Source organism: Blennius ocellaris, assembly GCF_963422515.1.
Source record: "Blennius ocellaris genome assembly, chromosome: 14".
Classification (NCBI taxonomy): domain Eukaryota; kingdom Metazoa; phylum Chordata; class Actinopteri; order Blenniiformes; family Blenniidae; genus Blennius; species Blennius ocellaris.
The window spans coordinates 16193757-16220649 of record NC_137663.1 but is presented as its reverse complement, the minus strand read 5'-3'; the positions used below and the strand labels follow the sequence as shown (position 1 = coordinate 16220649).

At 38.4% G+C, this 26893-nt stretch overlaps 1 protein-coding gene across 3 annotated transcripts in view; it reads left to right on the top strand.

Moving 5' to 3' along the window:
• cadm1a (cell adhesion molecule 1a) overlaps nucleotides 1–26893 on the top strand; it is a gene marked incomplete at its 3' end in the record, with an annotated part of 423559 nt that overhangs the window by 316326 nt on the left and 80340 nt on the right. For all 3 annotated transcript variants that reach the window (XM_080509140.1, XM_080509139.1, XM_080509141.1), the window contains exons 3-5: nucleotides 5386–5532; nucleotides 24731–24883; nucleotides 26386–26523. In XM_080509140.1, coding sequence (XP_080365266.1) covers nucleotides 5386–5532; nucleotides 24731–24883; nucleotides 26386–26523 — 438 coding nt within the window. The remainder of the gene's footprint in view (nucleotides 1–5385; nucleotides 5533–24730; nucleotides 24884–26385; nucleotides 26524–26893) is intronic.

The following is a 26893-nucleotide window of genomic DNA, read 5'->3' as shown; positions in this document are numbered from 1 at the left end:
CCTCCTTGTCTTCTAAATGGCGGAGATATTTAGAGGTGCTTGACAACTGAGGCATGCAAATCAGCCGTTGATGTTTCCTGCGTTCTTTTAGTTTTCTTTCGCTTCTTTGCCCTCCACCCTCTCCCCCTCCAACCCTGGCGTCGGTCCTTTCAGCCGCTCCGGGAAGAGTGGGTTTGTGTTTCTATTTTCATAACCAAGTGGGAGGGAAATATAAGGGATCGGCTACAAAGTCCCCATCCCTAAGTTTTCCTCCAAACTTCAATTGGAAGCCTGGCGAAGACAGCAGTGTCTTTGTACGCTTCAACATTAAAGTTATTTATGCATTCTGCATTTATTTAGCGCCGCCATTTATTAACATGAAGTTACATGTCTTCTTCACATTATGAGCAGCGCTCATGTCAACTCAGTCTAAATACATTATTGTGAGGTAATTGACATGAGGCGTAGCCTCATGTTACGGCCCCTGTTTCTGATGGATGCTGTATTCCAACAGGACAAATCTGCTGCAATGTGATCCTTCATTAACTTAAATTAAGATTAATCAAAAGCATCGGACAGCAGAGTCTTAACTGAGTGGCAAGCATAAGTGTTTGTGTGACAAGTGTTGGTGTCAGATTGCATATTATCACTCATATGAGACAACAGGTAAGAAATAGCACATTATTTTTTGATCTGGAAATTAAGCATAATCTTCTTTTTTTTTTTTTTATACGTGTAAGATTGCTGGTTTTTACTGTCCTGTTACATCTCTGATTTCTTGTCTACGAGCATTTCTGCGATCTGCTGTTGAGCTCTGGGTCTCTACTCTGACGGAAACAAGCAGCCTCCAGTGAGGAAAAAAAATTAACTCTAGGTACTTCTGTTGAAAAATTGCAGTTAATGTCCTCACTGTCATTTTCACATGTGGCAGGGTCATTCTATGGGTCAGGGTGAACCTTCTCTGAGATCAATTCTGTTGCCCCTGTTAAAGAGTGGCTGCCAGGATGGCTTGTGGGAATCATGAACAGTCTATTACTCTTCTCTACTGGAGCCCACATTGGATAGGCCATTAGTGCATACAGTGCAACACACAATTGCATGCATGTCTGTGAGTCACAAACTAACTTAACACACGTTTGTTTATGAGCTGTGGGAGGTAATAATTTAGAGAAAATTCATTTGAGGGACAAACACACAAACTCTACTCAGAAATGCCTCAAACTCAACCAAAATACAATATTCACATTGTGGAGAGAGAGTGCAAAACACAGTTTCACTTTGCAGCTAATTGAACAATGTGTTCAATTCACAAATTAACCTTGCATGCATGTTTTTGGACCGTGGCATGAAACCAGAGTTCCTGGAGGAAACTCATGCACCCTCGCAAAGAACATGCAGAGTCCACGCAGAAAGTCCCCGGCTGGTATTTGAACCCATGACCTTCTCGCTGTGAGGCAAGAGCACAACCCACTGCCTACCTTTTGGCTCTGTATTGAATCCTAATAACCGATATCAGTCATTGAGGTGGGTTCGCCAGTTAAGGTTATGACTCCAGAAACAGTGCAGAAGAAGTTTAGAAACAAGACCGCAGGAGAAAATGCTTCTATTTTGACATCAGATAAAAGCACACCACATTATTTTCATTGTGTCCCTTCTGACTTACTTTTATGTTGTTAGCTACTCCAACTTTTCCTTTCGTTTATTCACCCAAACATTCACCAAGAAAAGGAAAACGCTGAAAAGCAAACAAGGCACTTTAATGTTATTGGAAAATATCAAATTATTATCTTTTTTTATGTGTATCTTTAGTGAGGTAACACTATTCACAGTAACTTTATACCATAGTGGCCTCTGAGACGATGAGTCTCGTCAACTAAGAAAAAAAAACAAGAAACTCATCTTTACTAGAATAGTAGTACTTCAATAATGCAACTTGGTACTTCTGTTTGAATGTACATAAAGTACATGTTAGATTGAATTTCTGTTTATTCACCCCACAGTGGGTATCGCTGATGCATTAGCAGCCTCAATTAACCATTATTACATTCGTAAGCTGATTTGCATGCTGATTATGTTGCTTCCACTTACTTATTTAGTCATATACTACATGTATGTATTTGTAATATGTTGCTTGGACTTGAAAGTCATGACAGTCTCCAATAAGGCAATATGTAACATAACAAAGTCAGAGAACAACGCTCTGATCTTTTCTTCAGCACGAGTGTGTAAGAGAAGTAAACGTTGCCACATACTGCCCTTAACACACCATGAGTACAATGGATTTGTCCCCATCAAACCACATCACTGTAAGTGTGGAAGTCACCATAATGGTGGTTTTCAGTCTTGTAGGGACGGAAAGGCGATAAGTGCACCCTCATGATGGCATCACAGACCCAGTCTGTAGTACTTCGGGGCCCCTGTGCTCCATTAGGACAAGCTGCTCTCTATGAGTCCATCCTGCAGAGGACGCTCTTCTGGCTGTGTGTGTGTGGTGGAAATGTCTGGGAGTCCTCGGGCAGTGAAACACCAACTGTGTCTTTATTATTCTTCCTGTCAAACCTGGCAAAGGAAGTGCTGAGCTCCTCAGCCATGCTAGCATCTACACTCCTGCCGCGGCTGGATTTTGGTTGTAAATGTCCTGCTGCCTATTTATAGCCTTTAAAGGGACTGATGGCGAGCTACGTTGTTATTGAAGTGTTTCTTTTAGTTGGCTGTCAGAGCGACCATATTCAGCAACTCCCATATTACTTTTACCTTCCAAAATAATAATTCGGAACTGATGGCAGTCATGATTAAAATCAATATCCATCTTAAACAGTGAGATGTGTGCAAAGCATATCTTCCTACCAGCTTTAAGGCATAAACAGGGAAAAATGAAGGTTCAGCATAACAACTGTTCACGTAAGGGATTTGTTGATGATAATCACAAAATAAATGCCTTAAATGATGACTCGTCAAAAAGTAAACTCCAATACCCAGTTAAAATCCGTACATATTATTGTATTGATATTTACATCACTGCCTGTTAAGACTGCACAATGTTAGATAAATAATGATGTCAAGTATTCCAACAACCCTATTTGTGTTTAAGTTTATATTTCAAACATTTTGCTTTGAGATTTTTGTCTTCCAAACAACATTCCCTTGCCCGTTTTTTGCTTTTTTTTTTTTTTTATTTCACTGTATTTTGCACTTGAAGATGTCATTAAAACTGTGTTTTAGTTTAAATGTATTGTAATTTTTTTCTACTTGTCTTTTTTATTTGGGAAAATATAGACATTATCATCATGTGTACTCTGCACCACGACAGAGAAAAACTTTAAATATAAATTTAAATCTCATTACGGCACTATGGAACCAGCCTGGCCCGCTCGAGATCAAATTGGTCGCAGAGCTCTCATTTGCACACTCCACACTGCTGTCACTCGCGGAGCTCTTCTTCGCTCATCGATCTATTTGCGTCAGCGTGCAGTAAACGTGCTTTTTGCATGCGAGATCTAAGACAATCAGGCCCTCAGTTGATTGGATGATTGCGTGTCAGCTATGTGCAAACACAACTCCGGGTTGACCGAAGTAATGTGGCGCCTCTGATTGTCTGCTGTGCCGGTTCTGTTGTGGCTCACAGTGTCGGGTGCTGCTGACTGTGTTGCTGATAAGATTTAGACAGGCTGTCATGTAAAGTGGACACTCACGGTGTGGGCTCCTGCAGAAAGTCCCAAACCATATTCTAATGTTGTGGTTTGTTACAGTACAGAGCAGAAAGAACGTTTCAAATTTAGGCAAATGATTTCAGAAAATTGCAGCAATGATTTTTTGTTCGCCAGTCTCTGTGCAGCTTGCAGTATGTCTGAGTGTATGTGAGAACTCGAGCATCTCGCAACATTGAAATACGGCACTGGGGACCAACATAACCAGCAGCCAGCACTGGCGATCTGCCTTGTGTAGCGATCATTTAAAATAAACCAAAGCCACTCAAGGCTCACCATCAGCCTCAACAATAGATGCTCCCCCAAAGCAAAGTCTGAGATGTTATTACTGTAGTTTTTCAAATCAAAGCAGCACAGAGCCAGAAAGAATCCAATTTTCATTCTCCAGGCAGAGATATTGTTTGTGAAACAAGGAAGTGCAGCAATCTAAGTAGCGACTGATGACCGATGACGGCCGTAACCAATTTTTTTTTCTCTCACTCTCTCTCTCTCTCTCTCTCTCTCTCTCTCTCTCTCTCTCTCTCAGCCCACGGGCTTTCTGAGCTGCAGTATCCGCAGTCACTCAGCTCTGTTTATTCCCCGTTGTTTGTCTATGTATGTTGATGCTCATTAAATCTCACACTGAAACACGATGTTTGAGAAAGTGGGATTAGAAGACAATTTTTTTCTTTTCTTTTTCTATTTGTAGTGGGGAAATGATTCTAAACATATTTGCAAATCTGTTAACATCCACAGTGGAGTGACGTTTCTTCCTGTGTTTGCAGTAATGCTTTTTAAAGCACCACAAGTTTTGTCTATACGTAGTTAGTCATTTGAATTTAGTAATACATTTACTGATGTTTCAGTGACCTTCTGAGTCTTTTTTCGAAAGGTTAGCTTAAAACAAGAATATGCATGTTCAATTTAAAATGCATTGCTCTTTGTCTCTTTGTAACAAAGAAAATACAATTGTATATGAAACACAACAGTATTGAACATGTGCTGTAGGGAATAAGGCAAAGTTTTGTTTAGTTTTTTCCTCACACATGCTCAAGCAGATCAACATAAATAACCAAAGAGTGTTTGCGTTGTTTGAATATTTTCATTCTACTGGTCTCTGGTGGTTGTATTAAAAACATTTTCTGATTGAATACAAAACTTTTTGGAAACGAAAATCGAAACGACATCGGTATGGCTGTTTTCCGCTCTTCCTGTCCGTGTTTGCCGTCCCGTCACCGTGTCATGTCCTCCCGCACTCATCCCCGGGGTGCCTCCGACCCACGCCGTGTCCCGACCCTCTCAATAATCACAGGTGTGTGAGTCACTTCTGTGGCCACGCAACCCACACGCTCTCCATTAACACACCTGAGTCATTTGTTGTGGCTGACTCAGGTAATGGCATCTTCCGCTCCTCTTTAGCTGGGCTTTCACCTCCAGCTCTGCAGCTGTGAAAGTTAAAAAGAAAAGTGTGACTGTACTCTTTGAATAGATGTATTGTGCTGCAACATTTTCTTTTTCAATCCTCTTATTGTCATATTTCTTTCAACCTTTTCTCTGATTCCTATTATTCTATCCCATTTATCTTCCAGTATGTGCTACACAGTACTGTTCCGTAATGCTGTTTTTGAATTCAGAAAGCAAGAATTGCATTTTTTTTTTTTTTGTTATTATTATTTCTTCACAGCAGTGATTAATGTGCCCTTGTCTTTGTGTTGTCCAGTGGTGAGTCAGAACCTGGTGACAGACAATGTGTCAGTGGTGGAGGGAGAGATGGCCATCATCAGCTGTCGGGTGAAGGACAACGACGACTCGGTGATCCAGCTGCTCAACCCCAACAGGCAGACCATTTACTTCAGAGACATGAGGCGTGAGTACTGCCATCTTTTAATTAGCGCGTGCCCTCGAGGTGTTGGTTTAAAGTACGTCAATTTGCATTGCTTTGAGTGGAGGAAAACAATGCAGATGCCCATAGAAGACAGGCTTCGAATACTGACAGCCACTTATAGACATATTCAAAGCCTGTCACCAAGAAAGACATTTCCATCTGGGTTTTTTTTAATCTTTACATTGACAACAAAAGCAGCTTGTCAAAGTGAAGCAAAACTACATACCAACACGACTCCAGGGGGCTAAATCTGTATCTGGGCTGTAACGAAGGGTCAGGGTTTCCTCTGGGATACAGATTTAATCCACACTGTCAGAATACAGTGAAATTAAGTTTATCATGCAAAGTTTTATTCCATGATCGTAGAAGGAAAATTGTAGCCATATACTTTACTTCAGTTGGTGTCCATATGCTTGTATTTAAAAACCAATTCAGTCAAAGAAAAAGTACAAATAAACTTAAAAAAGTGCAGGTTTTGTGTGATACTTGGTGGTGACACACACACACACACACACACACACACACACACACACACACACACACACACACACACACACACACACACACACACACACACACACACACACACACACACACACACACTTTTATTCATCATGAGTCATATCACTATCTCAATACTCAACATGAGAGCATGTTGACTGGATATCGTACTGCAATATTTGAGATAGTACTATCATTACTGTTGGTAAATGTTATCATTGTGGAAATGGCAGCTTAATCAATAGCAAAATTAATGATCATGATTAAGCTTCATAGTATTTAATGTGGAACTAACATATTTTCTAAATATGTTAGTGTGTGTGTAATGTAACGGAACAACATTTGCATATGGTAATCAGCTGCATTCCCGTCTTTGTTTTTATGCACATCTAAGTTGGACTGTTGAACAGACTCGCTCTCGGAAGTGGCAAGTGGGTCATTTCTAGCTGCACGTCTATATATTAATAGCAGGAAGCTGTTACCCACAACATGGGGTGAGAATAGGCAATCCCAGCTCACACCATGAATCCACTTTAACTTTGGGTGAAACTTCAGATTTGCCCTATTTAAAAAAAACAGTGAAAGAAAACTTTCGTCATCAGCTTGCTGTATTTGCAGTTACTTGTTCAGGTTTTTTACCCAAAACTACCCTGCAACACAGCAGACACAAAGCAGATTTACCTTTAATAATGAACAGTTTGGGCTATCTGCCAGCAAGCTGCTGTTAAGCACGGTTCAATATTGCTATTACAAGCAGCACTGAGCAATAAGCTATTTAAGTGTTAAATTGAAGATCGACTTAATTGACTCCTTTCCCGGCACTGATTAATATCCGAACTCTGGAAATCAACACTTCTCCATGATTCCTTTGCATCTGTGTGTGTGTGTGTGTGTGTGTGTGTGTGTGTGTGTGTGTGTGTGTGTGTGTGTGTGTGTGTGTGTGTGTGTGTGTGTGTGTGTGTGTGTGTGTGTGTGTGTGTGTGTGTGTGTGTGTGTGTGTGTGTGTGTGTGTGTGTGTGTGTTTATGAGTCAAAGTCTTATGTTTGTGTTTCGTTAATTAGACTCCACATTTGCTAACTCCCGACTCCAATTAGCCCGAGCTGATGCCATTAACCTCCGGATCTATTTCAAACCCCACTCTGTAAGTCTGTGCATGATGTGTTGAGCAGAAACAACAGAAAAGATCATGTGTTCACATGTAGAATGAGTTGGAATAATATGAACCTGCTTCTGAAGACCTGCCCATATGTTAACACAAATCAATGCATATAATTGTAATGGGTTTTTTCCCCCTAACTTCTATATAGAAACTGGTAGTTTTAATGAGGTATTTGGTGTTACTGGAGTTAATTTCTGATCATAAAATCACATTTTATCTCGGTGTCTAGCTCTGTACTGGGTATTCATGCCGTATTTGAATTGAGAATCTTACCACAGCCGAGCATCTTCAGCCTCCTAATAAAAGTCAAGTAGCTTGTTGGCTTTTGACCTGGCATTTTGCCATCAGGGCGACTCAACACAGACATAAATATCTACTTTACTCAGTTTAAATTTGTGTTTTTTGAGAAGTGAGCAGGCGGCTTTCCTAAACAGACTCAATCTGCTGCAAGACTGAAGTTATATTTTGCTATATTTAGCTTTTTTGCCATGATAAAATAATCAGTGTTTTTCAGGTAATTATTTGGATGGATCAAAAAAATAGATATTCTTGGAAAATAATCTGAATTACTAATTCAACAGTACAGGCTAAGAAATAAACTTAATTGGGAGGAAACTCGAGTAAACCCAGAAATGTCCCCAACCGGACTCAAATCGTGGATTTTCTCACTTTGAAGCAAGACTGCCAACGACTATATCGCTGTGCAGCCCAAAACTTTTAATAACATTTTTTTATTATTATTGTTTTAAGAAAAACATTTTAATAACAAAAATTGAAATTCTTACAGAGCTTAATGATTCATTCGTATAAATTTAAATATAACACTAAGGACATTTGTGTAAAGGAGTTCTTGAATTTAGAATGCTTTGAAATACTATATGTATGTGTATGTGTGTGTGTGTGTGTGTGTGTGTGTGTGTGTGTGTGTGTGTGTGTGTGTGTGTGTGTGTGTGTGTGTGTGTGTGTGTGTGTGTGTGTGTGTGTGTGTGTGTGTGTGTGTGTGTGTGTCTGTCAAAATAATATTCAAAATCCTAATAATAACAATAACAAATGTATGTTTGTTGTCCGAACAGGAGTAAGGAGAAGCAACTTGCTTATTTTGACGTACCCTTAATCCATCTTAATTGTATATCAAAATTAATGAAACATTAATTTAAATAGACATGGAAACAAACTAACAGTAGGAGTGTTTAACTGAGTTTCGAGTGTTTAAGAAGTCTGTACACACTATCAGTGAAGTTTCACTGTAGTAATTAATATTCTCTCACCTTACTTGCACTTTTAAGGAGATGCATTAACTTGGACTCTTCTGCCTGATTAATCTTGTACGAGGTTAAAACAACCTTCCAAACATGTTGGGCTTTCATCATGTCTGTTTTAATAAAATCAGCTTATGTCCCTAAACATTTAATGACCTGCGTGTTTATTCTTATCCTGCCCAATTATCCTGTCACAGCTCTAATTAGCTGCATTAAGTTGGACATACTGTGTTCTTTACTCTGCTTGTGCCACGTTCTGGGTCATTTACCCTTCAATGATTGGGACGCCTAGATTTTTTATGGATGTAGAAATATTAAAAAAAAAATATATATATATATATATAGCTTTTGCTACTTTTCTTTCCTAAATAACTTCAACTTTTACATTACTTCTCCATTTCTCCACTTTTTGAACTTTACATAGCACAGTCTGTATGAATACCAGATCCTGTCTGAGGCGACATAATAGGGTAAAAAGGTTATTTTATGTTCCAATATGCAAAATGTTGACCTCCCGGTAGCATGATTCAACTTCTTCAACTCTACGACAGTGACATTATGTTGTAAGTTCAACATATGCAGATTCTGCTGTTAACTAAGTGTGTACTTGCTGATGCATCAGTTCTTTCCAGTGCATTGTTTATTTTGCCCTCAGCAGTTTGCACACTTTTCATGCCCTGTCTTCCAAAATGTATGTTGGTATAGAACGAATTTGCATAACCAGTTCCATGCAAACAGATTTAATAAGGATAGAGATCATATGGAAAATGTCATGGCAGCTATAGTGTGCCTGAAAATTATATAATTATGCATTGGCGGCTGAGGGCAAAGCAGCTTAAGTTTTCGACAAAGATTGTGGCTGCACTTCAACAGCATCATTTCCCCCAGACTTTGAGTAAATAATTCAGTGAGCTAAAGTTAACGGCACATGGACCTGGAGGACGTTCTGAGTCCCTTCTGCTGCTTCTGCACGTCTCCGTCAGAGACGCACTTTAATCACGTCAAGAAATACCACAATCGGTGCAATCACAAACAGCACAAGGTCATCAAAGCGACAACGTGAACGTGTCAAACCACAAATTCCAGCTTTACTCATTTAGTGGAAAAACACAATTAGTGGCTTCACCAGTGAGATGTTTTTTTTTTTTTTGCTGAGATTCATTGGTTTTGTTTTTACTGCTGTTGCTTTCGCTGCTCCCTCACCCTGACCTACTCTGAACCTCCGTGCGTGTGTGTGTGTCGTAACGTTACACCCACGTGTTCACACTCACCAAAGGTGCATTAGCTACCATTTGAAGAAAAAGCAACGTGAGTGTTTAAGAGGAGAAAAACACGTTTTATTCAGAATTGCAATGCAGTTATTCCGCCATATAATATTAAGAACATTATCATTTCAGTTACCTGAAGAAAAAAGCTGATTCCTGAGGCTTTTAATTATCAGTGTTAAACTGTAACGACAACCAAATAATACTCATATTTGAATGATCTTAATGCGTACTGTAAATAACTGAGTCCGTCAATAGCTTGATGAGATTTTTAAGTGAAGCTGCCATACTGACGGGAGAGGAGTGAGATATCAGCAATAATTATGAAACACTCAACACGATGCACTGAGTGGAAAAAAAAAAAAAAAAAAAACATTTGAAGAAAGAAAAAACACTTTGCTTGATTAATTTCTTCAGCGAGAAAACAACAAACTAAAATCTAATAAAATACCTGGGCGCACTGTCAAATTTTGTGAGACAGGGGAAGTAAACAGCAGCTGGTTAAAAAGGAAGAAAAAAATGAGAGAGAAAAAAAAAACATGAAATGAAAGTGAGAGTTAAAACTGTTTATATTCATCAGATGGACAAACACAACTTCAGATACTGGCAGAGATACTCTTTCTCTGCATTTCTGTAACTGCTGTTAGTGTGACTGCTCAAGCTGAAGATGTGTGATGATGCATCTGCAGCGAAGCTGTAAAAACCTGCATACACTAAAAAAGAATGGACCTTTTTGTTTTGTGACACAACTTGCTACATTAATTTAAGTGTCTCTTATCAAAGATGCTTAAAAAGTTACATTCACTCGAGTGAAGTAGATACAGACAGTTCGTCTCGGTTTATATTTTTGGTCTGTTTTTTTAGTCAAAAATGGTGAAAACATGCGAGCATAATTGACAAAGAAGAAAAATAACTCTAGACCTGTAGACCAGAGGTTCCAATCTGGCCGCCAAACCACCAAACAAATTATATAACTTTTAAAGATTCAATCATTTAAGTTTAAGAGTAGTAGACACAACACAACACTGAGACCCAAGCTGAGATATTGGTGATGCTGCCATGACAGAAAAATAATCACCAAACTATCAAAGCCATGCTGTCAGAGTGGGTTTGTAAAAACATGCATAATGCAACAGCTATAGGAAAGGCTTTTGAGACATTAAACACTAAACACTAGACATTAAAATCGTCTATATGTTGAGATTGTTGTAATTTCTTACAGTAATTGTAGGTATTTTCAACACATTCCACACATTACAGCCCATTCTAGATGAAATGAATGAAAATTCATGTGGCCCCTGAAGTAAAATGTGTTTGTTAATCCTGAACTAAACTCTGCAGATGTATAAACCTAAGAATAACATCACAGCTTTGTTTAAGTGGCCTGCAACTATCATAACGTATTATACATTATTCTGTAATAAATCGTATTGAGCTGTCAAGAATAGAAACACAAATGATTTAGAAAATCGAGAAATGTGAATTGTGAAGAAGATAAAGAGGAAAAGATGCAATTATTCTTAGTCTTTCTAATGAATGGTGTGGTTATTTTTTCCAAAGCTTCCCAAAAATGGAACCAAAAATAGAATTGCTTATTGTAATATATTGTAATTTACCCTAAATAATATGACTGAAGTCACAGTGTCCAACTTCATGAAAGTGGTCAAAACATGGCTGCGGCCTTTAGTTTATTAATGTTTCCTGGTGCAAATATCAACAATAGAAATGGAAGAAGACCATAAAAAGGAAAGTTATGGCAACAAGGATGATGAAGAATAAGAATACAAATATGAGAATGACAGTGAATAAGCCAAAGAGGACAAATATCAAGAAGATAAAGTTATACAGTAGGAGAAAATATAAAAAGTGCAAATACGAATCAAAATATGAGTACGAAGAAGACAAATACAAAGTAGACATTGGCAAATACGAAGAAGAAAACAAAGCTGACAAAAATGGAGAAGGACAGAAAGAATACAAGAAGTAATATATAAACTATGGAACAGAGCAAGAGCACTAATCCAAAAATAAGATGATGAAAAGAATGATAGTGACAAATACAAAGACGAATATAAATGAGTACAAAGAAGATGAATACGAAGATGATGTTGACACAGACGAAGATGAGAAATGCAGTAAAGATTAAGATTAATAACAAAAATGCAAAGAAAATGATTACAATGAGCATGAAGATGACGATAAAAACTGAAGAATTCGACAAAGAGAAGATAAACTGGGAAGCTTGTTACATGAGAAAACTAACTGGCAGATTCAAGAAGGAACATCAAGACAAAGAAGATCAGGAATAGAAAGAAGAATGTAGATAAGAGGAGGAAGAAGAACACGACGGTGAAGCCAAAGAAGATTGTGGAGAAGAACTGAAAGGAGACTGAACTCAAAGTGATGTCCCACCAGGTCAAAAACAATGTTTGTGCATCGAAGGCAAGTTTGACCAGGATCCAGTGTAACACTCGCTCCGGTGTAATTTCATTACTCTAAATATAAGATAACTCAATTCCATTCTGTAATGTGTTACATTACAGCAAGCAAATGTAATGAGATTACACTGATGCACTACTTGCCTAACACCCAACGTTATGTATCAATAAGTGCCTTAAAGTAGCTTGAAAGCAAATGGCTTGTAGGGAACACTGGAAAAGATTTATATACAGTATTTATACAAAATGCATTTGAGCCCTTTAACTAGATAAAACATTGACAAATGGCCATCACGTCATCGGTTTTCCATGATCATCTCTTGGTTTTCCCCAGGTTTTACAACATATCTGCTGTTTGTTGTGCACTTTCCCTGTTTATGCCCTGACCTTTTTCTCGATCGTAGAATTTATGCCAGAGTACAAAATGCCATTCTGTACGCGCACTCATAACTTGGTTGCTTCTCCATTGTGATTCTCCTCAATCTTTCAAGCACGCCCTGTGTGTCTGTCGGAGCGTCGGGCCTTCCTTCACAGACCTTATTCAGTGCCTTTTCAAATGCACTTTCTACATACGATACAAGGGCACGCTCGCAGAAAGCCCTCATGCGTATGCTAAACCGAACTCTGTGTTTATCTGCCGCGGTGCCGAACTGCGGTGAGTCGACTCCCACAAGCTGGCTGTCAAGGGCAAGGTGTTCTTCTTTGACGAGGGCTCCTTGATCTCCTGTGATCCCTCCCAGGCATCCTCGCTGCAGCTGCACCGCTTCATTATGACATAACCTCCACCAGGCAGCCTCCAAACAACATTGCCCCCTTCAAAATATCACATCTGCCATCTCAGTCTGAATCCACCGTGGTGGATTGTGTTTGTGAGTGCGAGAAAAGGAAAGCAACGGAGAGGCTGAAGAGAAGGAGAGGAGCTCTTTGAAACCAGCTTCAGTTACTTTTCCCGCCTGACTGTTGGTCATTCTTTTCTCAGCCTCCACCAAAGACACTTCTTTTACCCGCTGTAACAGATTTGATCCAGTCAAATATGATTCAATTGAAATTCCACTCATGAGATGCATGCATTTTTTTTTTTTGGGGGGGGGAGGGGGGTCAAAAGAGCTATTTTCACAGTTTGGTATGATGGGAGACTTTCAAGAGACAAGAGTCGGAGTCTGACTCATCCTCAGTTTATTTTAGTGTTTGAATAAAGCTCCCAAAACACTTGCACATGTTGCACACGTGTTGAACGCAACAACATTGCATCCTTTTTTTTTTTTTTTTAAGCCATCCCTACATTTGTAAACATCCTCTACACTCGCTGACTCACAACCGAGGTGTGGGCTTTGTTACTTCACCGTCGCCTCAATACCCTCATTGGGATGATGTTGTTTTTTGTTGTTGTTGTTGGACAAACAGACTCACAGTAACTGTGATGACTGAATTCATGTGAAGTTGGGGAGTTCGCCATGACCTGCAGTCTGTCTGTGCTGCCTTTAAATAAACAATATATTCCAGTCCAGAGATTTGACACCGCGACAGTATACAATTACTGTGCAGCTAGTTTTTTCTCTTGGCTCTGGTCTGCAGCAGTTTACATCTGTGAGAGGACAAGCATATGATGCTTTGGTGTGGCTTGTTCTTTTGACTATTGTTTAGTAAACACAAGATTCACAGATGGTGATGTTTCCATGGAACAATGACCTTTTTAATATGTCAATACTGCCGAGCTCCATTTGGAGACCGCGCTGGAAAACACCCAAATGTAGCGTTTGATTTCAGGCAGCCATCTGCTTGAGGAGAAGATACCAGCAGAAGTTTTAAGCTTTAAAGGGTTTTCAAGTAGAAACTCAAAACCTAGGTGGAAACCGAAGTTGGATTCCGGTTGTCCGTTAGCACTTTTTTTGCGAGTGGCTTCCAAAACGCATGTTTGTCCTCTATCAGGAACGCCTCTCCAATAAAGTGAACGTTTATTGCGCTGTCATCTGCTAAATCAATAAGTTTGATACTTGAAGTTTATTGTTTCATTCTACTGAGGTTTGATTCTGGAAAAGCGTCCCTGATCAAACTTGTGGCATGTCCAAGCAGAAAGGCAATCTCTCCTAGTGAGCAGTGATACATTCAAAATAGAATACTCCTTAATTTGTTTTGTAGTCACACAAACATGTAATAATTACAAGAATGGAAATTTCCGTAGGCATTATGTGATCTATGAAGAAATCAGAGGGTGGGGATACTCCAGAAGGTCTTTTCCCGGTATACATTATTCTCTGTACATTTCTACAAGAAATTTAGCAGTTGGAAACTAGGATTAGATTTAGAGTATAATGTGGCATAGGCAAATTAAGATTCGATAATCTTATGAACGGCATGAGCGCCGCTTCATACTCCATAAGAACAAGAAGACATTTTTGAAAATTGGTTCAGGCTGCGCACGCGTGTTTAGAATAAACAAGTAGAAATGTAAAACTCACCAAGTATGATCACTTGCCAGATAAAAGTTTGAAAATGAAAGTTGAATTGGCTCCTATGATGCTTTTTATTGCATCTCAATCCCAAAAGGAAATCTGACATCCAGTAAAGTTTGCTACTTAGCGTTATCCTATAAGTGGTGTGGGTGGTCTCATAGTTTCACTCTCAAAATACAATTATTTAACGTGCTTTGTTGGGTCCGTTGGTGAAGTAGGTTCCATCACTGTGAGAGGGTGATAGATGTCTTCCACAATCCCTGCGATAAAAAATAATTCAGCAGAAGATGGAAGGCATCGACCTAAAAGACGGGGGCAGATTCGCCTAGCCCACCCTATTTGTAGGCCAGCGTTGCAGAAAACACACTAGATTATGAACTCCCTTCTACTATGTGTGAAAAACAACAACAACAACAATAATAAACTCTTTCTTTTTGAGCCAGCTGAACATCTAATTTCTGCTGTGAAATTCACCTTTACCAGAGCATTGCTGTTTGGCCTTGTGGCATGAATGGGCCAAATGAACAAAGATTCCCATGCCTCTAATAACACTGCAACCTTTACATTATAGACTCTGAACACATCCAAAATCTTTTTTGTTGAAGAAAATCTAAATAATATGTACTTACACTTTTGACAGTATCAGTGGTTTAGTGTGTATTAACTGTACTGCCATCTTTTTCTTTTTTCTTTTTGCTCTTTATTCTTTGTAATGTACATGGGACAAAGACACCTACGTCCAATCGAAGCCGGAAAAGCACTGACAGTATCTTGTGCTTCAAATGTACACCCACATAGCACTTGTAATAAAGGACTGAGAAGAGCACTCACATACAAACACTACCCTTGCTCTCCTGTGGAGGAGGGGAAGAGTCGCAGTGGGTGATCCGTCTGCTGAAGGCCGGTGAGGTTCAGGCTAAGAGGTTTTGTCTGAAAACAGCTTAATGAGACAACTCTGAGTTCAGATGAATGCCACTAAACCGAGCCCACCCCTGCACACACTTGCGAAAATGTGAAATGATAGCTGCTGTGTTTTGAATTAGAGGGTATTAATTTGATCTTGTTGGAAATGAACAAATGTCAATGCATATATGACATTGACGACAATAACTTGCCTGCAGCCAAAAGTAATTTGTAGTTAACTTTAAAAGCTTGAACATGGCTATAGAAGACCCTCTGGACAACATGCTTTTGTTGGTTTTTGCCTGACTGGTTTGTAATGCAGCAAGGTGCTATTAATGCAGTTTGATCAAGAGAATGGGAGACTTGATGTTGTGTTGTCTGATCGAATAACTGAACATGAACATGAAAATCTCAGCTGCAGATACTTTACAATGAAAGAAATGCCATTTCTATAATTTCTGTAATAAAGCTTTGTATTTGAGAAATGACTTAGATTATTATTTTCTTTGCATGGAAAGCTGAAATAATACCTAATAGGAAAATTGATCATATTACAGATTGCTTTGACTTTTCCATGGTGTTGCCAGTATTTCAACAAGAATTCCAGCATCAACAAGCCTGGATGAATGAATGGATGAATCGATGGAAGAAGGGATACATGAATTGGTGAATAGATGAGTCGATGGATGAATGAATGGATGTTGGGTGAATAGATTAATTGATGAATGGATAAAATGGTGGGTAGATGATGGATAGCTGAGCCTGATGACTTGATAGATAATAGATAAAGTGGTGGTTGCATGGATTAATAGATTAATTGATGGGTGGGCGGTTGGCTGGATTAATTGATGGATGGAAAGACAGATGAATTGGTGGTTGGATAGACAGGTGACATGGTTGATGGATGGCGTGGTGGATGCATGGGTTAATAAGGGAACTGATAGACTGGCTTGATTTCCTTGCTGCTTATGCATGAATTAAATATATTCCAGGCTATGTCTTCTTTCTTTTTCTTAACAAATCAATGAATGTTGGTTTACTGCAGCATTTAGCGTCGAGTAGAAAGGTAAAGCTTTTTAGTCCAGTTCTAAAACAGCTCAGCATTTTGTGCATCTCTCATTTACATAGGAAACATTCTGTTAAGTCCTCTCATTTAATTATTCAGGCTGGACACACACACACACACACACACACACACACACACACACACACACACACACACACACACACACACACACACACACACACACACACACGCACACACACACATGCACACATATTCATAGCTGGTATACTGTTACATACAGAAACATCATTTGAAATTTGAGCCGAAATAAAATCACCCATCTATAAAGGGTTGCATTTTTAAAACCATTGGAAAATACACCTGTATTTAAATTTCACATTAAGCTGGCAAGACAAGAATTCAGCTAGCATAGGGAGGAGGTTGGTTATAAGAGTGTAATTACCCTCGCCCCACCCCATATTGCCCACTCTGACACCCAATAATAAAACTTTGATGTGCTCCTCTCAAAAAGTAGCAGCAGCCACTAATCACAAATGATTGCAGCCACTTAGGCGAGGCACACTCATCGTCTCCTGCTCTCTGTGGATGGGAGTCATCCTCGGCAGTGGCTGGAGAAGATAAAACTATTCAAATGAAATGCAGCAAAAGAATGAAGATTAATCAAGAGAGGGAAGGCAAAAGCAAGATGAATTAAAATCATGCTGTGTGTAAAGGTGGAAATGGGGAGGAAAGCCTGTTGTAGCTGTATACAAACTAATTTTATTCTTGGAATTGGTTTCAAGTTTTTTACAACAATCCCAATTCAATGTTGTTTACTATTTAATTCACAGTCTGCAGTTGCAGACATCATGTTTTGCTACTGCATCATATTTCCATATACATTTTAAAGTAGGTCACTTTTAATGATTACATCAAAACATTTAATATTTGTTTGATGAAAACAGTGTTTCCAATTGCTAAACTATTTATTTATGATTTTTATTATTGTTCGCTTGTTTCAAAAACATTTTTTTTAATGGAAGATCTCCAATAATCAAATGACTTAGTCTGTGATTATAAGAAGCCATTAGGTACAGAAGGCAGATGGTGATCTCGCAATGTAGACCTGCTGTGCAAAAGCGGATGTGAAGCTACTTCACCACTGCACTTACCTCCATTAACAATCTCTGTCTCTGAATGTGGAAGTGTTCCCGAGTAAAAACTTAGTCCTGAGATAGTGTGTCACCAGCTGTGCATGAGAGGCGTTTAATAACCACTTCTTCCTCTACACTTTAAAATGTGCCGTTGATCCACAGTCCATCTCTTATTGGGGGGAAAAGTCACAAGCATACTCTTGTAATCTGAGGTGGACTATGGTATTAAAACTATAAACATAATAACATAAAAGAACAGACATGGCATTATTTTTATTTTATTTTATTTTTTGTCATTTACTGTCAGCACTTCCTCATCTGTTTGTTAAATGATGAATCATCACTAGAGTCCTTCACGTTATCCTCTGTGTCCACATTGTTAGAAATTAATGAGCAGAGTTTAAAACCAAGGGGTTTGCTTCATTCTCTGGCGAGACAACTTTAGTCAGTTGAAATATTTATAAAATTATTTTGAAAACTAAACTGTTCTAACTGAAATGAAGTGGCTAAAATATATTACATATAAAGTGAATATGAAATTGTAACTATAAAAACTTGGCTTTAAGTTGTATAAACTCTTAAAAAAGCTGGTCTAACTTTCAAAACTAATTCTCAAATGGTTCCAACCAGCAGTTCTAATGGATTTAAAGTTATTTTAAAGGTTTACAGATGGGTTTTAATTGCATAAAACTTGACGCAACTGATTGGTACAAACCCAGTATAAATCAGGTCAAGCTTTAGATTCACTTATAGTATAATGGAACCGTTTTTTTCACTTCAGTCCCCCCCCCCCCCCCATAGTTTACACAGCACTGTCATATTACTCTGCTTGCTAAGGTGGCATTCAGACCTGACAATTAACTTTTTTTTTTTCCCATCACTTCATCTACTGGTTTTCATTCATTTCGAGCAAAGAGCCAATTGCATTCACTGCACCATGAACATAAATGCATCGAGCGCTCTAACGGCATAGAGGAGAATAGGGTTCATTAAAGCTGACGTGCTGTTTGTTAACAGGATGCATGCTCGGTGACACTGCACTCAATGACTTAAAGTGTGTGTGTGCCACCTCTCAGTCTCCTTGGCCTCTTTACAGGACTGCTCCTACTGTATCGAGTGATCACCGTGTTTAAATGAGCTTCGTGCCCATCAAGTGGACAAAAAAAAAAGTAATACTAATTTACAGATTTCCGGAGCTGTGACAGATTTCTCTTATCCGTACACCTGACTATCAGTTACCTTTGTCAGGTGTCTGTGATGTCCTTCACCTGCTATCAGATATGATGGAACAAGAGGAGAAAAACGGGTCAGAAAGAGCACGAAGCTAAAGGTCATCCTCTTTTCTATCCAGTACACAAAGAGAAGTGAAATATGTATTCCGCAGCGCTGCGATCAAACAATGAAAGAACTGTCCGCAGTGTTACTTGCCTTCTCTCTGCCAGGACTTTTTTTTTTTTTCTCCTGGAATGTACCACTGCATTCAATCCTGCTGCGTTAACCAGGCTTTTCTCCCCCATCTGTCCTTGTATCTCTTCGAGCCTGCAGTATTGTTGTCCCAAACCTTGGAGCACAAGGAACGTTGTCCTTGCCTCGGTGCCTCTGCGTTTCTCTTCCACCGTGTATTAGGAAGCATTTATTTATTCAGCTCATGCTTATACCACAATGGCTTATTTAGGAGTGACACATAAGAGGATTAAGAGATCTCTGTGAAACGCTTTCATGGAATGGATTATATCTGATTGGCACGAGTTTCTCAAATTGTTGTCACGTCAGATATTCCATTCAAATATTAATGGATATTTCTCAGCCAGTGCAGAAGTTGTCAGGGCTTTTTAGTGTCAAACAACCAAGCATTTTACTCATTAAAACCACTAACATGTGCATGTATCTCTTTGTGATTAATTCTAATGCTTATATGCTTGTGGGGGGAAGATTTCTGCAAGTCATGATGTTTTGGGGTTTTTTTTTTTTGTTTGTTTCTTTTTCCGGACACGTGATTCTGTGATTTCTGAGCCAAGTTGGCTACTTCCAAATACTATCTTTTAAAATGATAGTTTATTTAAAAAAAAAAAAAGAGCACTCATTTTGAAAACATCACAGTATATTTGGTCATATTTCAGCATCTGCCTGCGTCCCTTTATGATTGTTTGCAATGTTTGTGTGCTCTTCCTCGTAAAACCGGACATTTAATCTTTTACCATACACATTTCTCTGGACACTAGTATTTATATATTAAATGTCCGTATGGCACCCTTCTCCAGAAGCCCCCTTGTTCAAGTTAAAGGAGTATGTTGATTTTATGTCCGTTTCAAAAATGATATGATAACAAGTGAAACTTTTTTCACGGGAAACGATTAAGCCATTTCCACACCGTTGATTTCTTTTGTGGATGCAGGTCCTCATCCGGGTGGCTGTCGAGGATTCATTTTCCAGCACCGCAGCATATTTGACAGTGTTTCTCATTTTCTCATAAAATATTTGTGTTTGCCTGCGGGCCTCTCAATCACCAGCATCTCTTGTTCAGTCAGCAAGTCTGCTGTTGTGCTTATTGTAAGCTTTTTTTTCCTCCGTCATTTGATACGAGCGGATCTCCAAACAGGGCTTTGTAGCCAAGTGCACGCATGACATGCAGTAAGTGGTATAGTGATATGAAATATCATCATGTACACAGGCCCTCCAAGTGGAACATCACAATGTGTCTTTGCTCCGGAGATGGAAAAGTGTTTCCTGATATTTTGCCCATGTTGGTGATTGAAGTCTTACTAAAACTGAGGTAATAAAAAGCTAATCTTCCCTCTTCTTGAATCTAATTCAATGCTGTCAAATCTCAGTCCCAGAGTCCTGCATTAAACGTATTAGATCTTCCACTCCCTCAACACATCTGATGGTAATGTGCAGATGGTTATCGCCTTATAATGACACATTCATCAGAATCAGATGCAGTGCTGCAAGGACACAATATTGTAAGTCATTGTCTTCTATCTTATTTCACCTTATGACACTTGCAAGTAGCAGCTACTTTTAAGTATTGAGTTTAGAGCTGAGGGGGGAAAAACTGTCCTCAGACACAGATGTGAGGATATTCACTGAACAGGCAAAAGAGGCTGTGGAATCATATTTCATACAAGCTAAAGTTATTCTCCTTCGAAACAAGACAAAGTAGATCTAAAGTTATAACATTGTGTGTACTGCAGTGTGTCTTGCTGACATCTTCGAGACAGAAAAGCATCCAAGATCCAGAGCAGCTCGTCTTCAAAGTCGTGCATACTCTCGTGGCTTTTTTTTTCTTCCTCCGGAGTCATCGGTTCTTGAACTTACTCAACATTTTTGAGAGTAGCGGAGAAGGTGAAGCTCACTGAAATTCAACATGAAACTCAGGTTGTCTATAAGAAAGATAAAATGATGCAGAAGGAAAAAAATCAATATTGGACCCCGTGCTACTTACTTGTGCTGTTTATTTTAAACTTGTGTCTGCAATGTCCGGTTGTACGCTCACGATGACACCATTTCTGACCGCGGTCTCTGCAGGTTATAATCGGCTTCCAGTGACCTTCACACCTTTTTTTTTTTTTTTCTAGATTTTTGTATCGCTGCTCATTACCTCAGTGTTGACGATAATTCATTTCATATGAGGGCAGTTTGTGATAATACTACAAAAATGTGGCTGGATAGTGAATTCCGCTTAATTTCTCTCAAGGATTCGATTCTTACCAGAACAGCATGCATTTCTTTGAAAATTTGTACTTTGTAGCAGTAGTGACCCTCAGCAACATCTCCGCCTCTGAAAACAGGTTGGAGGCTTTTTCCTTCCTTCCTGTGCATCTGTGTACTGTAGCGTTGGCGTGTTTGAAGCCAGGAACATTTAATTCAATTAAATTGTTAAGATTAGAGGGTGACCTCTCATTTTAATGAGGGCTAACAAGGCTTTTGAATGAGCTGCACTAATTAGGGGCATATTATTCATCTGCCACAAGAAAGATTCCATTGTGCTCAGACAAAAGAAACTAATAGCGGTGCTAATGGAACCAAACATTTAAGTTATCTTTTATTTTTTGGCAAATGTGATGAGAATTCATTTGCCATTATTATTTTTTTTCCATAACTGTTATAGTGTTGTACTGTTCGAGAAACTGGAGAGGACAGTGATAGAGAGCTGCAGCATCTTATCTGTTGGAGTGAACTCCTGAACATTATGACCAGAAATGTTATTCTCGGGGGGGTTTTTTTGTTTGTTTTTTCCATCTGCCCAGAAAAGAGATTTTGATTGGTGATGTCTCATTTCTTCCCTTAATGTGGCAGTCCAAAAAAAACAAAACTCTCTTGTCAGCTTGATGATATCGCTTAAAATATGTCTCATATTCTTGATTAATGATGTACAAAATCAGTTGTGGTGATTAACATTCTTGTTTATTGTTAGCGATGTCTTTCTTCCCCTTCAACTCTATCTTGAATAGCTCCCATACAGCAGCATCGCCTCTGAAATCATAATGTAGCCCAGTCTGTCTATTTATATCTGTTTTGAGGTGTTCCATGTCAGAAGTCTTCTTGTTTAATGCTTTAAGCTTTTTATATATATAAAAAAAAAAAGAGCCAGAGGATGAATACACAGATCTGAGGGAGTGCAGAGTGCAAAGAGCCTGGAGTTGCTGTCAATCAGAGGAGAATTTATCAGCACATCGAAGGGGGCTGGAGACGGGTTGGCTTTCATCTTAACCACATGTTGTCATTCTACATTACAGCTGATAGAGTGTGCTTAGGTAGGTGGGCAAAAAAGGTTAGGCGAGATGAAAGTGACTACAGATGAGGAAGAGACAGGATTTATGGATTTGTCCTCGATCCCTGTGCAGAGTAACCAAAGGACAGCCAAGGACAAGGCTTCTGTTAATGAAAACAATGTTGTTCGCATGTGTAGTATGTCTGCGCGTGGCTGTATTTTCTTCTTTTTCTTCTAACGTAGTGTGAGTAATGGCTTTCATTTTCCCCCTTTTGTTTTTTTTTTCCCCCCAAAGCTACTATATAGTCATACATAACTTTAATCAGTGATTGATCATTGCTTAATTAAACTGAGTTATTTTCCATTCCTCTTGTTCTTGAAAGCACGTGTGAAAAATAAAAATAACAAGGGGCTATAAATATGATAGAAACTAATTAAATACCTGTTTTTTTTTTGTTTTTTTTACACAACCAGTCCATAGCACTAATCTGTGGTTTTATTTCTGAGAGAGCGATGATTGATTTCTCTGTGCTTTATCAAATCCTTTTTCTCAAGAAAACAACATAATTTTTGTCCTTTTCATGATTGTAATTAAAAATATAAGCAATATAACGCTTGTTTCTGAGACTTGACAGTTTTATGAAACACTAGACAGAAATAACCGTGGATAATATTTGTCGAACATTTCCTTTTACACCTCCTCCTTTTCTGCCTTTGTTTGTTGTTTGTGATAACAAACTGATTATCTTGGTTTTGGAGCTCTGATCAGACCAAAGTCAATTGATTGCGACCCCCTGCTCCGTGGCAAATTGTCACGAGAATCCTTCACAATTTTGTAATCTGAATGTTAATCACAAATTTACTCAGCACAGGAATGAATGATTAAATTATTTTTTTTTAATTGCAGTCTTGCACCTCAGGACAGTTACCTTTGTATTATGGATGAAACCTTAATGGGAACGTAAAGGTTAATGCAATCAGTGTTTTATTCTTGTATCTCATATCAGTCTTGAAAACAGTATGTCATTGTCCACAAAATTACAGTCAGTGTAAAATATATGCAGAATAACGTCTTTCAATCTAACCTTGCATGTGTAAGCAGGGAAAGTTTATTTTTATAGCACCATCAGTCATAAGGCCTAAATGCTGATTAAAAAAAGTACTTCCACACAAATACTTTACTGTATCCACAAATAATGTAATAATTGTCTCATTCAATCCAGTAACATTCAAACCAGTAACAAACTTCAGTAATTTTAAGTGTGATGAAATCATTATTGTAATATATTACTAATAGTGTATTAGGATATGTCAGCTATTATTTGACAAATAATTAAATATGTTATATTTTGACAATATTTTATATATTTAATTTTTTTCCCTTTGTTGTAATAATTGATGCCAAAATTGTAATAAGTCATAACTCACTCATAACTATTTTTTTGCAGGTTTGTGCAGTCTATTTATTAAAAACACAAAAACAAAGGGAATAGAGGAAAGGCATAGTGATCCTACTCATTAATTTAATAATCTTTCAGTAATTGCTGTATTTTGCTAGCTATTCACATTATCGGTAGGTTATTCCATTAAAAATGCCCTAAATTATTACATTACATGCATTTATTATGTTGTTGATTGTTACAATTGCCTGTTTGTGCATTTTACAAGTGATTTATTAAGAATGAACCTATGAATAACACCAGCATGAAGGATTTATTTGCATGAAGCCATGAGAATGAGGCCATTTCATTGAAAATCGACAGAAAATCACAATATCAGATATGATCACAAAGTATGAATACAGAAACGATGTTATCATATATAAGTCCACAAGCACTTGTTGTGCATGGACAGCTCTGGAAATGCCTCTCAAGACAAATACCACAACATCTCAGCGAAAGACTGAGCTGGTTTGCACCTCCTTAAAAACAGACACAATTAGAAACTTAAAAGTCTTTTAGATGTAGTGAATAGCATTGATCATTGATGAGCCTTAACTCCCCGTGGATCTGGTCCAAACAACTTGTTGATGCAAACAACTGTAAAAGCAAGACAGTAAAGACTTAATGAGCTGTTGAAGATTCCCACAATAACTTACAGCCATGTTTTAAGGCGGTTAAAACGTGGTTTCATCTGACCTCAAATATTCTGGAAGTTGTTTCCACAAGTGGCAAACAGAGAAACTAAAGGCTGCTTCGGCTTGTTTGTATTTGATGTCTTGTCGTGGTTGTGAACATGTGCCATACACGGTTTAGTTATTTTTGTTTACGTCTCTCGTTCTCTCGCTTTCTCTTTCTCTCTCTCTCTCTCTCTCGCTCTCTCCCTCAGCACTGAAAGATGCTCGCTTTCAGCTGGTGAACTTCTCAGACAACGAGCTGCGGGTGTCACTGTCTAATGTCTCGCTGTCAGACGAGGGTCGATATGTTTGCCAGCTCTACACGGACCCTCCACAGGAGGCCTACGCTGACATCACTGTGCTAAGTACAACTACACAACACACTCGCACTTGCATGCATACTCATTCTGTTTGGTAGACAAAAGATGAAACCTTTGCTTATATATATATTTTTAAAAACACAGTTGCTTTTTTTATATTTGGATGTTAAATTTAGATAATTTGTGACCTGACCCTAACAAATAAATGCTAATCAGGTTACACACTTTGAACAAGAACAGAGGAAAACCTTGATGTGTCCTCAGAGTATCAAATGATAAAAACAAATTTTTTTCCACCCTTAGTTGACATTTCGAATGAGTAAGAAGGTCAGCTGTCATCAGCTGTTTGTGCCAACATGCTTGGTAAAAGGCATCATCACCTCGTTTTAGTGTTGCTTGATCGTGCCCTCATCACATAAGAGTGAGCGCTCCGGTCACGTTTGATTTTAATCAATTCTCTGCTCATGAGGCTTATTTACTTATGTCGTCAAATATAGCTGGGAAATATCAAACTGTGTGTTTTTGCTCCACACTGGAGGACAAATATAGAGAATTTGATGTGATATTATATTATGAATGTTTATATGCGCTCCTTCAAATTCACACATACCAGTTATACACAAACAATTCATATTATTTACTTAAGTAAATGTACATGGAAGGAGAAAAAGTTGAAATATGGATTAGCTTCTTTACTGAAACAAAAGTAAAAAAATTAAGTTCTGAAATGCACTTAAATATAGTAGTGTTTAACTATTGGTGCACAATACTATATCATTTTGTAATGCATCTTAAATCTTTTGGTGTTGGGTGCTACATGCATTTACATATACACCCATTTGAACATAGAACATTTTAATTTAAGTTGTTGTAATGTAAGACTTGTTTTCAAGTTAAAAACTGATTTTTTTGAGCTGCCATTCAGTCATTTTTGCTGTGACTTGATTACTTTAATTTTTTTCAACTTTCTCCAGCATTAGCGTGGATATCCATTACCATTGGCTGCTAAAATTTGTTCAACTCTGAGTATAAATATGAATAACAAAAGATGGAGAAACTGTGTTAAGATTTAGGGAGTGAAAGTAAAAGGTTATTAAAAAACATTGAAGTACACATACTTGTACAGAAACAAAGTATAAAATGGATAGCCCTAAAGAGTTATGGAATAAAATACGTAGAATAAAAGTGACAGAAGGAAAACACACATAGAAAAATGTCGAGTACAATATATAGATAATTAAGCATAAATGGATTGAATGACTGAAACAGTATATACATTTAACAGGCAAACAGTATATACAACAGGCAATATACATTTAACAAGTGTATAGACTTTAGCAAAATGCTTTTTTTTTTTTCTAAGTTCGACTAGAAGAAAGAACCAACCGTCGTCGTGTCATTGGTGCGCTCTACTATTCTAATTGCCAATCTGACCGTCTTCTCCTCTAACATCAGCTTTGTTGTTCCCTTCATGTGCAGCGTTGAGGCGGTATAAGTGCTAAATTTCCTCAGTGTTTACCCAGTTTTGTTTGTGTGCGCTGTTGTAGTACCTCCGGGTGACCCCATCATCGAGGCCCGGGATGAGGTCCTGAGCGAGGGCAACGAGACAGAGATGACCTGCACCGCCATGAGCAGCAAGCCCGCCGCTGCCATCAGATGGATGAAGGGCGATAAAGAGCTTCCAGGTATGTGGTCCACATTCAGCTAAGAAAAAAACAACAACAATAAAACTCCACAGTCATCAATCGAGAAGCTTCTACCTGTGAACACGGTACAATAAATACTTAGGTGGCTTGAAGAGATTGCGTTGTTTTTTTTGTTTTGTTTTTTAAAAGATATTTCCCTTTGTGTAAGCTTGAGTGTCTCCTTTGAGTAGATAATGAAGAAAAATGTTTTCATTGACTAAGACATTACTGAGCACAAACAGCATGAAGGTAGCTCAGTATTATAGACTCAAAGGTGTCTGTTAAATGTTCTCCAGTGGGAAATGACAAAACCAAGAAAGGACAAAAGGGGATCTCACATTTCTGAGTGATTCCATCCAATCGTCCATCC